Here is a 14,119-nt window from a genome sequence, read left to right on the forward strand (position 1 = left end):
CTTTGACAGAACTTTTACGATCGTCTCATGTCGATAAAAACGCGACATTTCAGTATGCTTAACTTTCTATATTCTGACGTCATTTTCGGAGTTATTACGTCATAAAAATTATAAAGTAACGTCACAATATGTGTAGATTTTTCTGCTCTTTTCAATGATGTCAAACTCAATAATTTACGTAAAACGGTTAATCTTTTATTAAACAGTTGCCAGAACTTTTGAAATGCCCCTCGTAGAAGGATTGAAGTTGTGCACATCGAATTTTGTTTTCGGATTTCTCTATTCAAAATGGAGCTATATAGGGGTCAAAAATTAGAACGCTTAAAAGAGCCAAAAATTACTCATATTTTGCTTTTTATTTTGTTAAAATATATAAAACATAATTTGTGCAGAATTACAAGATCTTTCAAATGATATCTCGGAAAAAGGGCTGACCCCTAAATTAAGGGATCTAGAGGGGCCAAAAGTTTTTTCCAGATATCTCAAAAAATATTGAGAATTTGTTATACATCAAAGAAGCAAAGTTGTTGAAAATCTCTGGTAAAATCTACTGATGTCATCAAAATATGTCCTGTGACGTCACTTCCGGCCAAACCGGAAGTAGTACAAAACTGCATATTTTTTCCGTTTTTGACATGTTTTGGGGAAATATTTGTCACTGGAAGCATAAAACTTAATTTTCCGTCCGTCGACGTCACTTCCGGTAAAACAGGAAGTAGCAAAAAATGGCTTACTTTTGCAATTTTCAACATAGATTTGAAACATTTAAATCATTAGAGACGTCATTTCTCTTTTTTTTTTAAAAATGAAAGTTACTTCCGGTCAAACAGGATGGAAGACCTACTCGTTGCTTTGCAACGAGCTTTGCTCTAGTTATAAAAAACACTTGTGAAGTCAATTTTAGCTCAATTTCCGTGATCTTTTCACTGAATCATGCAGAATTGTTCGAATTTCTAAACCAAAATAAAAAGATAAACAAATTCATTGAAAATGAATTATAAAATTGACAAGACAAAAATTTCTAACCTCAAATTACTACGATTTCTTAACAAATTGAAGTCTTAAAATTTTTATTTTGCATTTGAACTGTGATATCACTATAATACCTACAGATAAAATTATTTTGAGTCAATGTGAAGAAACTGCTAAGAAATCTGCATTTTTTTGGGTGTTTTAGTTATAAAAAATGAGCAAGAAATAACACTGCAATAGTATTTTAGTAAATGCATTTTCAATGAAATATATAGTGGAAAAATAAAAATATGACTCACTTAAGGCCAGGTACTGTGGTCTATTTTTCCACTAAGTTTTAATGAAATCAGACAAAAACTGTCAGACAGCAAACACAAAACCATTACATACGCTCTTCTGGTCTACAACTAGTAAACCTAAAAAACACTTTGATCACATCCCCATGTCCCTCTTAATAAAAGGAAACAGTTCCTTGGACTTGAAGAGGTTCATTTATGAAATGAGATTTTGTTCTCCATTTTATAAGTCTCTGATATCCAACTTCATGTATCATCATACAGGGATCCTTCTTCTTCCATGATAGCTTTTCTGCTGGCTTTGATGATAGCTCTTACTCTTTCCCTCATATACTGAAACAAACAAAACAAAAAAATATTATCTAAGTAAGGCACCAAACAAATTCACAAATGTTCTAGTATTGTGCATCCAAAGATGCAATATTTATTACATGTGTCATATAATACATGTATATTGAATCCCCTGATATTTTGAACCCAGGTTCTAAATATCGCTGCAAAATATTGAACCACCCTATAAAATATTGAACCAAGGGTTTAAAATATTATGACCATAAAATATTGAGTCCCTCTAACCTTTTAATTAAGGAGAAGGGGGGGGGGGGTCCAAAGTATTATGGCCATAAAATATTGAGTGCCCTAGCTAACCCTTTCAATTTCATGAAGCGTAACTTTTTTACAACAAATTTTCAGATCTTCTGCATAAAAGTGTTACACTAATTTTTTTCTGAAGTTTGCAGTGTTTCATTCTAATTTTATTAATCCGGATATTGTAGTTAATGCAAACATATACAGAATGACGTCTGGAAGATTTACTAGCAAGTCAATGTAAGCATTTAAGAAAGGTGACTGAAGGGAAAAAAAGAAGCAGCAAGGTATCACTATAATCAATGTTGACGAAAATAATCATATTTGTTCGGACTGTTTATGCAGAATTTTGAGGAGATAACCCTGCCACATGATTGACCAAGGGGTTCTTGAGTTAAAGCCCTTTTCCTAAAAGTTTACACACATCTCCCACCACACAAATGGCCATAGCATTAGCTCTTTGCACCATCGGCTCAGAAGAGCTAATAAGAGTGGAGAATATGTAGAGGAGAAATCTACCCCTGATAATATGAGTGGAGAATATGTAGAGAAGATATAGCTACTCCTGATAATATAAGAAGTGAGAATATGTAGAAAAGATAGCTACCCCTGATAATATGAGTGGAGAATATATACAGAAGATACAGCTACTCCTGATGATATAAGAAGTGAGAATATGTAGAGAAGATGGCTACCCCTGATAATATGAGTGGAGAATATGTTGAGAAGATAGCTACCCCTGAAAAGATAAGGTGGAGAATTTGTAGGAACAATGGTTACCCCAATAATAAAAGGGTGGGGAATATGTAAAGAAATCTACCCCTGATAATATGAGTGGAGAATATGTAGAGAAGATATAGCTACTCCTGGTAATGTAATAAGTTAGAATATGTAGCGAAAAAAGTACCCCTGATAATATGAGTGGAGAATATGTACAGAAGATATAGCTACTCCTGAGAATATAAGAAGTGAGATTAAAGATAGCTACCCTTGATAATATGAGTGTAGAATATGTAGAGAAGATAGCTACCCCTGATAATATAAGTGGAGAATATGTACAGAAGATAGCTACCCTTGATAATATAAGAAGTGAGAATATGTAGAGAAGATAGCTACCCCTGATATAGATTTGGAATCACTGGCATTACTGTTACTGTCTTCTCCCTCCATGCTCAATGTTAATCTATCTGAGGAGACTTCTTGTTCTTCAAACAACCTGCTAATAAATGAGAAGTGTCTTGTTTTAGTGGGCTTTATGCATTGATTAATTCAGCTATAGCAAATTTAGTGTAACAGATTAACTATCTTTTTTTTCTTTATTTATATCAATTGTCACATTATACATGTATACAATATCTTATTAACATCAATACATCATTAATACATATAATATTCAAATACAAAAAATATAATAGTGACAATTGAGAGGGGGATAGAAAAAGACAGAGAGAGAGAGAGAGAGGGTGAGAAATGGTGAAAGAAGAGCAGAAGAGCATGTTCATAGGAATAAAGTAGTGTTATATGTATGTCTAAGCATTGCAAAAGGTCTTTAGTTGTCTGGTTTCAGGGTCTTACATGAGTGAAAGCCAGTCTTTCCATTTATTATTAAATTCATTAATTTGATTACTTTTTGTTGCACTATATTTCATCGTAGATAGCTATGTTTTAATATCTTCACATAATCCTTGTAATCTCAAAACCTCATTCCGAAATTTAGTTCTATATATAAATGATTTAATACATAAAAATATTGTATTTAATTCATTATTGTTGGGTTTTGGATTTCTAAATATAAAATTACAACTATCTTTTGGAAACTCTATATTATGAGCTTCACAAAGAATGGTAAAACTATTTAAAAGCTCCTGAACCTTCTGGCATTCCCACATAATATGCACAATTGTTTCCTCCATGTCTGACAGAAGTTACATAATTTAGTATCCTTGAAACCTATTTTATTTAATGTTTTATTTGTAACTAAGATATGCTGATTTATTCTGAATTGTAGCCATCATAATTTAGAACTTTTTGTACATTGAAAAGGAATTTTGTATATCATTTCCCATAGGGGATCTTCAATTTCGAAATGTTTACTCCATTTTACTTTGGAAAAGGTACTATGTGATCTGTATTCAAAATATTATACATAGCTTTTGTTCCTTTTTTACTTAGACAAAATAATTTTAAATAAAAAGATAGAATGGGGCTTGGGTTTAATCTTTCTTTGTTTACTTTTTCTACAGCCATCACTTCTTTTACTGCTTTCTGTAAACTTGCATATGTTAAAAAGTTGGTTTCTATATTAAACTTTGCTTCTAGATCCTCTAATTCTAGAAAAGTTCCCTCTTCATCTAACAAGTCTGAGAAGTCTTTTTCCAAAAATCATTAGTTATACTTTGTAATATTATTTCAATATAATTTGAACCAGTATTAAATAGTTTTTTAATACTAAAACTTTTTTGAACAAGTGATCTCCCTTTAGAACCCTGGCCATTGAGTAGTTTTTTAATCCAACATGATTTTAAGCTCTTAATGTAGATATTTAAGTCAATCATATTCAATCCTCCACTCTTGTAATCTTGAGTAATTTGTTTTCTTTTTATCTTGTCCACCTTTGATCTCCAAAGAAAATTAAATAGAACACTATTTAGATTTTTAACAAAATTTTCAGAAGGTGAAGGTAAAGAAATAAAAAGATGGTTTAACTGTGCTATCAATAGTGATAAATATTGAGTTTATAAGTGAAATCCTACCCAAGGGGGTAGTATTATATTCTTAATTTTGACCAATCTTTTGATTTAGTTGAGTTTTGGAACTCTAGTTAAGTCAACATCAAAATAAATACCTAATACTTTAAATTGTGTTGTCCATTGAAAATTCATTTCATTAAGTAGTTTTTCATTTGAATATTTTTTCCTTCCTATCCAGACTATTTGTGTCAATCTTATTAATAAGATTAACAATCTTTTTGGATGAACACTGATAGCTATTTGGCCATGCCTACCTTTGATTACTGTCCATGTTAAACTGTGATACACTGTATGAAGAATCTCCATTTGACACACTAGGGGTTGGGGGTTCTGGACTATCATCCACTGTCAGGTCAATACTAACAGGTAGGTCACTTCTCTGTTTTGAAGCAGGAGATCTATAGAATAAGATTAACTTAGTTTAAAATTTCTTTACTTTGCAATTAGAGTGTGGCACAAAAGCAAATGTATCAAACAGATAGAAACTTTATCTTGTACATTCTCTTGTTAAGGATGAAATCTTAAAAAAATTACATGTTGTATTTTAAGTATGTATTATCAAATTCCCTAAATTCAAGTATGGAATAGTTGTGTCATAAGAATAACAAGAGGCCCATGGGCCTTATAGGTCACATAAGTATCATGTAACAACTTTCCAACAATTGAATTTTATTTGTGTTTTTAACCAGAGGCCATGAAATTTACAATTTTGAAAGAGGCATCATTGCTTAATTATCATAACTATACACATAGCATGCTTACTTTGGTTACTTAATACCCAGAGGTAGATCAGAGTAACAAAGTGAAAATGCATTTCCACTTTATAACCATTTGTGCACCCAATCCCACAAGAACCACTGACCCTGGTACACATATTTCAAAATTTTGGAAATTTTATCATTAAAATCTATTTCATCAAAAATTGTTATCATAAATCTTATTTCATCATAAATTAACTGTGATCATAAATTTTATCTAACCATAAATTGTTGATTAATACCAAAGTGCAGATTTCAAAGCATTAATTTATTTTCAGACTATGTAACAACCCCCCCCCCCCTCTAAGTACCCCTGACCCAGGCACCCAGAAAATAACCATTTTGGAAGAAGCACCTTTCTTCGTCATAAATATATACTTAGATCATTGGCATAATAACCAGGAGCAAATGAAAAGATTTTCAAAGAATTCATGCAGTTTCACTACATAACTGAAATTAACAAATATCAAAGAGGCATCCTTCCTCATCATAACTATGTAAATAGTTCATTGGTTAAATACCCAGGTGCAGAAAAGAAGATTTTAAAAGAATTTATGCATTTCATCTATATCATCAATAGAGCTCCATCCTAACGCCAGAAGCCCTGACCCCAGGGCCATGAAATTCACAATTTTGGAAGAGACACTCTTGGTCATCATAACTATATATACTTGGTTTGTTTGTTTGTTTAATACCCACATTAAATAATCTATAGAGCCCCGTCCTAGCACTAGAACCCGACCCTGGGGCCATGAAATTCACAATTTTGGACGAGGCAGCCTTATTCAACATAACTATGCACTTGGTTACGTTATTTAATGCCCAGGAGCAGAAAATAAGAATTTCAAAGAAAAAATGCATTTTTGCTAAATAATCTATTTTGCCCCACCCTAGCACTAGAACCCCTGACCCTGAGGGCATGAATTTCACAATTTTGGTAGAGGACTCAATGCCAATTACAATCATACCAACATTTACTGTTTGATGTCCAAGAGTAAAGAAGATTTTTTAAGATTGCACTTATTTTAGTGGTTTTGGTCCCTGAGGCCCTAGGGGGGCAGGGACCTTCACCCATGGATGCTTTGTGCCATAATTCGTTGAAATTGGTTGAGCGGTTGCATAGAAGAAACTGAAAATGTTCAAATAGTAACACACGAAGGAAGAAGGACGACTATGGACGAAAACAGATAGCAATAATTGGAAGGATAAAAAGTTGGCGGAGAGACCCTCTATCCCTCTTCTCCTCTTCTCAGAGGGAGTAAATGAATTCATAAGTTTTCCGAAAGATAAATAACAAATCAATGCTTTCCATTACTAGAATGTAATCCAGAATTTTTGTTTTATACACATTTTTTTCAAAGTGCGTTAAGTGTTTCCATGGTAAAATTGATGTAAACTCTTAATGCACTTTGAAAAAAATTTCAAAGTGCATTGAGTTAGCCCAAAATTTAACACACTTTGAAATAATGTTTCAAAGTGCTATGATTTGTAACAATTTTAACGCACTTTGAAATTTTTTTTTCAAAGTGCATAAATTTTTCAAAATGCATTGCCACAGAGCTGTAAATGAAGTTTTTTTTACAATTATTAATCTTCCAATATAAGATTAAAATAAGCAAAAGATTTTTTTATGTCATCATCATTCTTCGAGAACGTCATTCCTATCTAACTGTATTCCGGGCGATTTCTTGAAATCAGTAGGAATGGAATAGTGTGTGTGTAATTTGACAGTCTACCAATCGGTAGAAGATAAAATAATTTTAAACATATTTGTAATTAATTATTCAAATTTATGAAATGCAGATGACTTGCATTTAAAAAGTTAATTTCGATATAACAATCATCTTTACAGCCAACACCTCCATTTACTGGGACACTATTAATTTGTCTTACACAAAATTGTACTCTTTTGGCACAGTCACAACTTTGGATAGGGGTTTATTTCCCAATATCGATAGCTATAATCCAAGTTGATTTAGAAAAAATTGTATTAACGTATGAAAATTCAATTTAAAACCGTGCAAAAAAACCCCCCGTTTTATATTCAAATGTTTGCAGACAAAAAAGCTACATAGATCACAGTCAAGGTCACAAGGTCATTGACCATGGTGTCATTTTAAAGAACTTTATCAGTGGTGTATGCATACCAAATAAGAAGTCTCTATCTTTTATGATTCAAAAGTTATGGCAAAGGTTAATGTTTGCAGAAACTAGAAATATTTCCATAGGACATGAATGCCTTGCCAAGGGTATATTAGTAATGCAACATGAAAATTGTATTAGTGTATGAAATTTGTCCAAAATATGTTGAATTGTGATGTAGTTGACAGTGTTTTCCCTAAGAACTGGCTACTGGCCAAATTGACTGCTTCAATTAACAAAAATGCCGCTTTGAAATAAAAATTTATTAAAAGTTCCACAAAGATTCTGTTCATAAATCTCAGCCCCTAGCCCGTTACAATTGATCTCTAACCCTTTACTTTGAAATAAAGGGAAAACACTGGTTGAATTGCTTACATCAGTATGTATCAGCATATGAAGTTTGACACTAATCTAATTAAAATGAGGTCAAGGTCAAAGGAAATGCCAAGGTCAAAAACTGTTGATGCAGTTGAAAAGCTCTCATCAGTATGTAACAGCATATTATGAAGTTTGATAAAAATATCTAGAATGATTTCTTTAATTAAAACTGACTTAAATACAATTAGATAAAAGTGAGGTCAAGGTCAAATAAAAAGGTCAATGTCAAAAATGTTAATACAGTTGAATTGCTTCAATCAGTATGTCTCAGCATATGAAGTTTAACACTGACTTAAGAAAAAAGAGGTCAAGGTAAAAAAAAAAGTCAAGGTAAAAAATGTTGATGCAGTTGCATATCTCTAATCAATATATATCAACATATGAAGTTTGATAAAAATATCTAGAATGATTTCTTTTATTAAAGCTGACTTAAATACAATATGATAAAAGTGAGGTCAAGTTCAAATGAAAGGTCAAGGTCAAAATGTTAATTCAGTTGAATTGCTTCAATCAGTATGTATCAGCATATTAAGTTTGACTATTTTTAAAAAGGCTGACATGGAAAAAAGGGAAAATTGTCAAACTTCTTTCAGTACCATTTTTTTCTCACTGCCTACCCTTCTTTGCAATTTAAGAAAAGTGGAGTCAAGGTCAAGGGAAAGATCAAGGTCAAAAATGTTGATGCAGTTGCATATCTCTCATCAATATGTATCAAAATATGAAGTTTGATAAAATATCTAGAATGATTTCTTTAATTAAAACTGACTTAAACACAATTTGATAAAAATGAGGTCAAGTCAAACAAGAGGCCCATAGGCCACATCGCTCACCTAAGAAACTTTAGTCATGCTGTTCTTAAACAGATTACCCCCCTTTGTAATATCAATCATGACCACGCCCTACCCCCAGGGTCATGATTTGGGCAATTTAGAATCTACACTACCCCAGGATGCTTTCACAAAAGTTTCAGCTTTTCTTGCCCAATGGTTCTTGAGAAGAAGATTTTCAAAGATTTTTCCATATATATTTCAATGTATTTTAAAACTTGGATTTCCGATTATGGCAGCTCTACCCAAAGGGGTCATAATTTGGACAATTTAGAATCTACATTATACCAGGATCCTTTCGCATAAGTTTCAGCTTTTCTGGCCCAGTGGTTCTTGAGAAGAAGATTTTAAAAGTTTTTTCCATATATACGAGGGTTGATCCAAAAGTAATGTCACAACTTTGATAAAATTGGTATAAATCGACGTAAAGCAACAAAATTATACATGATGAAAGCTTTATTTATTTCAAACCAGACCTGAAAAATTCAAAGGAATATGATATATACTTTCCAAAATATCGGATTTCAAACAATGTGTGCTTATGGTAGTTGCCGCACCTAAATATAACGTCATATGACGGGTACGTGCCGTCATGATTTTAACCGTTTCCTCTTCATTTCATTAGAAAATATTTGTGATTTGCAAACACTTTCACCAATTTCACTTTCTTTAAGAATTCTTAGTACCATTATACACTCACTCTTTTCATAATTTAGCCCTCTGTCAAAATTTTTTGAACAGTAGCATAAAACAAACTTGAAAATTCACATGTCACTCTATCCGTCTGTCTTTTTTGACAACGTCAGACAGCACTGAACGTTTCTGTCCGATTTCCCATCTTTTGGTCTTCTTGTCCTCTGCTGATCATTCAATGACCCATCACCCAAAATTGCTGAAACTATCTATTAAGAAGTCTCTTATTTACAATTTTTATTCTGTGAGTCTGATTAATTAACGTAACTGTCGCTAGTGATGATTCCCATATTTTGAAGCAATTACACTTACAACTCGTTGAGCTTTTTTTCTCATTTCGACAATCCCTTTGTCCAGTTCAATAGAGTAAAACAACAATGTTTATGATCACAAATGCCAATGCTGTTCTTTTCATTTTCAATTAAAGAATAGAAAATGACGTGAATTGCGTCTTTTAAAAAATTGGAAGATTAGGTGCTTTTTTAGAATCTTTTTAATGTGTTTGTCTTTTTCATTCTAAGAAAAAATACACTTTAAAATGTGACGTTCATTTGTGACGCGGCGACACCCCCTATGCTCTATGTTTTAAACATCTTTCAAATAAATTCAAATATACATCACAAAGTGAAAATTTCAGTGTTAATTATGTTCCCCAAATGGAGTTTGGGAACATATAGTTTTTACTCGGTTTCTTCTTCTTATCAGGGCTTTTCGCTTCGGCGCAAACACCTTCCCTTCGACTAGTACTAGCTATGATATCACAGAGGAATTGGAATTTGCATACTATGGACATCAAAACTGCTTTTTTACAAGGATCGGAAATTGAAAGAGGTGTATGTGAGACCATCCCCTGAAGCCAATTGCTCTGGTATTGTATGGCAACAAAGAAAATGTGTATATGGACTTTCCGATGCATCTCTCAACTGGTATAAAAGGATCAAAGACGGTCTGAGTATGAGTGATGTTGAAGTTTCGAAAGTGGATCCTGCGATCTTTTTCTGGAAGAACCAAGAGAGACAAGGGGCCCATGGGCCACATCGCTCACCTGAGCACTGTGGCTAGTAAAAGTATAAATTGGTTTATTATTGAAAAGGTAAAATCCAAAAGTAGTCCCATGAACAACCATGGATTTTCTATCTTTGAGAAGATGATTTTTTAAGAATTTTCCTATATATTTCTATGTAAAACTTTGGTCGGCCATTTTGGTCCCGCCCTACCCCCGGGGTTCATGATTTGAACAAACTTGAATCTACACTACCTGAGGATGCTTCCATATAAACATGATGAATTATGGCTTGGTCATTCTTGAGAAGATGATTTTTAAAGAATTTTCCTATATATTTCTATGTAAAACTTTGGTCGGCCATTTTGGCCCCGCCCTACCCCCGGGGGTCATGATTTAAAGAATCTTGAATCTACACTACCTGAGGATGCTTCCATATAAATATGATGAATTATGGCTTGGTCATTCTTGAGAAGAAGATTTTTAAAGAATTTTCCTATATATTTCTATGTAAAACTTTGGTCGGCCATTTTGGCCCCGCCCTACCCCCGGGGGTCATGATTTGAACAAACTTGAATCTACACTACCTGAGGATGCTTCCATATAAATATGATGAATTATGGCTTGGTCATTCTTGAGAAGAAGATTTTTAAAGAATTTTCCTATAAATTTCTATGTAAAACTTTGGTTGGCCATTTTGGCTCCGCCCTACCCCCAGGGGTCATGATTTGAACAAACTTGAATCTACACTACCTGAGGATGCTTCCATATAAATATGATGAATTATGGCTTGGTCATTCTTGAGAAGAAGATTTTTAAAGAATTTTCCTATATATTTCTATGTAAAACTTTGGTCGGCCATTTTCCCTACCCCCGGGGGTCATGATTTGAACAAACTTGAATCTACACTACCTGAGGATGCTTCCATATAAATATGATGAATTATGGCTTGGTCATTCTTGAGAAGAAGATTTTTAAAGAATTTTCCTATAAATTTCTATGTAAAACTTTGGTCTGCCATTTTGGCCCCGCCCTACCCCCAGGGGTCATGATTGGAACAAACTTGAATCTACACTACCTGGGGATGCTTTCATATAAATATGATGAATTATGGCTTGGTCATTCTTGAGAAGAAGATTTTTAAAGAATTTTCCTATATATTTCTATGTAAAACTTTGGTCGGCCATTTTGGCCCCGCCCTACCCCCGGGGGTCATGATTTGAACAAACTTGAATCTATACTACCTGAGGATGGTTCCATATAAATATGATGAATTATGGCTTGGTCATTCTTGAGAAGAAGATTTTTAAAGAATTTTCCTATATATTTCTATGTAAAACTTTGGTCGGCCATTTTGGCCCCGCCCTACCCCCGGGGGTCATGATTTGAACAAACTTGAATCTACACTACCTGAGGATGATTCCCCATAAGTTTCATCATTCCTGGAACAGTGGTTCTTGAGAAGAAGATTTTTAAAACATTCCACCAAATTTTCATTAATTGCCAATCATCTCCCCTTGAATGAGGGCGTGGCCCTTCATTTGAACAAACTTGAATCCCCTTCACCCAAGGATGCTTTGTGGCAAGTTTGGTTGAAATTGGCCCAGCGGTTCTTGAGAAGAAGTCGAAAATGTGAAAAGTTTACAGACAGACAGAAGAAAGAAATCCAGACGGACAGACGGACGCTGGACAAAATGTGATCAGAAAAGCTCACTTGAGCCTTCGGCTCAGGTGAGCTAAAAAGTAGAAGGAGTGCTAGCATACCATGTTGATGACTTTCTTTGGGGAGGATCCAGTGAATTTGAAAACACTGTAATCCGTCGAATAAGATCAACATTCTATGTGGGAAAAGAAGATCATGAAGAAAATGGCTCTTTTCCATATGTTGGAATAGAACTGTCAAGACACAAAGAAACCATTCAGCTTAGTCAGAAAAAGTATCAAAACAACCTACAGTTCATTCCTATAGACAAGAATTGCCTCACTGACAAGGAATTAGGGCTCACACTAATGGAAAAAGAAATCCTTCAATCTAAAATTGGGCAAATTCTATGGATTGCCAGGCAAAGGAGACCTGATGTGATTTTTGATGCTTCGAACCCTGCGTCGTCTCTAAAGAAAGCAAACATGCAGATGTTAGTTGATGCCAATAAGATTATCAAAAACATTAAGTCAGAATCGGTATTGCTGAAGTTTCCCAAAATTGGACCAGAAAACACAGTCAGACTTGTCATCTTCAGTGACTCTTCTCTTGGAAACTTACCAGATGGAGAGTCCCAGGGAGGTCATTTTATTGCACTGGCTGGAGAAAATGGACAATTTTCACCATTAGCATGGCAATCATAAAGAATTCGAAGAGTTGCAAGAAGTACCCTAGCTTCAGAAACTTTGGCAATGGCAGAGGCAATTGACAATGGAATTTTTCTGGCTTCACTCTACACAGAGCTTTTGTATGGAAAAGCCCAACCAAAGAGGTTGCCAATTGTGTGCCTGACGGACTGTACGTCATTCATTGAAGGATGCAATCAATTCAACCAAACAAGTACTAGTGACAGAAAAACGACTTCGACTTGAGATAAGCAGCATCAGAGAGTTGATGCAACAGGTGCAGATTCAGGAAGTGAGATGGATTAATAGCAAAGAACACCTTGCAGATTTTCTGACAAAGAAGGGAGCGTCAAGTCTTAATCTTCTTTAAGCACTACAGCAGAGTGCTTTGGAGTCGGCATCCTTGAAGCAATAGCTATGTTTGAAGAGGACATGTAAATAGTGTAAATGCGTTATTGTTTGCAGTTTGTTCAAATTATAATAGAAGAAAAAAACAAGAGGCCCATGGGCCACATTGCTCACCTGAGCACTGTGGCTAGGAAAAGGTAGAATTGGTTTATTATTGAAAAGTTCAAATCCAAAAGTAGTCCCATGACCAATCATGGCTTTGCTATTCTTGAGAAGATGATTTTTAAAGAATTTTCCTTATTATGTCTATGCAAAACTTTGATCGGCCATTGTGGCCCCACCCTACCCCCTTGGGTCTTGATTTGAACAAACTTGAATCTACACTACCTGAGGATGCTTCCGTATAAATATGATCAATAATGGCTTTGTGGTTCTTGAGAAGAAGATTTTTAAAGAATTTTCCTAATATTTCTATGTAAAACTTTGGTCGGCCATTGTGGCCCCGCCCTACCCCCGGGGGTCATGATTTGAACAAACTTGAATCTACACTACCTGAGGATGCTTCCATATAAATATGATTAATTATGGCTTTGTTATTCTTGAGAAGAAGATTTTTAAAGAATTTTCCTATATATTTCTATGTAAAACTTTGGTAGACCATTGTGGCCCCCCCCTACTCCTGGGGGTCATGATTTGAACAAACTTGAATCTACACTACCTGAGGATGCTTCCATATAAATATGATCAAATATGGCTTTGCTATTCTTGAGAAGAAGATTTTTAAAGAATTTTCCTGTATATTTCTATGTAAAATTTTGGTCGGCCATTGTGGCCCCACCCTTAACCCGGGGGTCATGATTTGAACAAATTTGATTCTACACTACCTGAGGATGCTTCCATATAAATATGATCAATTGTGGCTTTGTTATTCTTGAGAAGAAGTTTTTAAAGAATTTTCCTATATATTTCTATGTAAAACTTTGGTCAGCCATTGTGGCCCAGCCCTACCCCCGGGGGTCATGATTTGAACAAACTT

The 14,119-nt window shown here is 34.2% G+C and overlaps 1 protein-coding gene across 2 annotated transcripts in view; it reads right to left on the reverse strand.

Moving 5' to 3' along the window:
* Nucleotides 1-337: 337 nt before the first annotated feature.
* Nucleotides 338-14,119, reverse strand: part of LOC134275905 (splicing factor, suppressor of white-apricot homolog) — a 225,753-nt gene continuing 211,971 nt past the window's right edge. For both annotated transcript variants that reach the window (XM_062758184.1, XM_062758183.1), the window contains 4 exons: nt 4,861-5,004; nt 2,973-3,075; nt 1,203-1,601; nt 338-1,026 (listed from right to left, as the gene is read on the reverse strand). In XM_062758184.1, coding sequence (XP_062614168.1) covers nt 1,515-1,601; nt 2,973-3,075; nt 4,861-5,004 — 334 coding nt within the window. In that variant the 3' untranslated portion in view covers nt 338-1,026; nt 1,203-1,514. The remainder of the gene's footprint in view (nt 1,027-1,202; nt 1,602-2,972; nt 3,076-4,860; nt 5,005-14,119) is intronic.

This window comes from Saccostrea cucullata, unplaced genomic scaffold (genome assembly GCF_032062105.1).
Source record: "Saccostrea cucullata isolate Sc308-1 unplaced genomic scaffold, CSIRO_AGI_Scuc_v1 ctg539, whole genome shotgun sequence".
In the NCBI taxonomy this organism is placed as follows: Eukaryota; Metazoa; Mollusca; class Bivalvia; order Ostreida; family Ostreidae; genus Saccostrea; species Saccostrea cuccullata.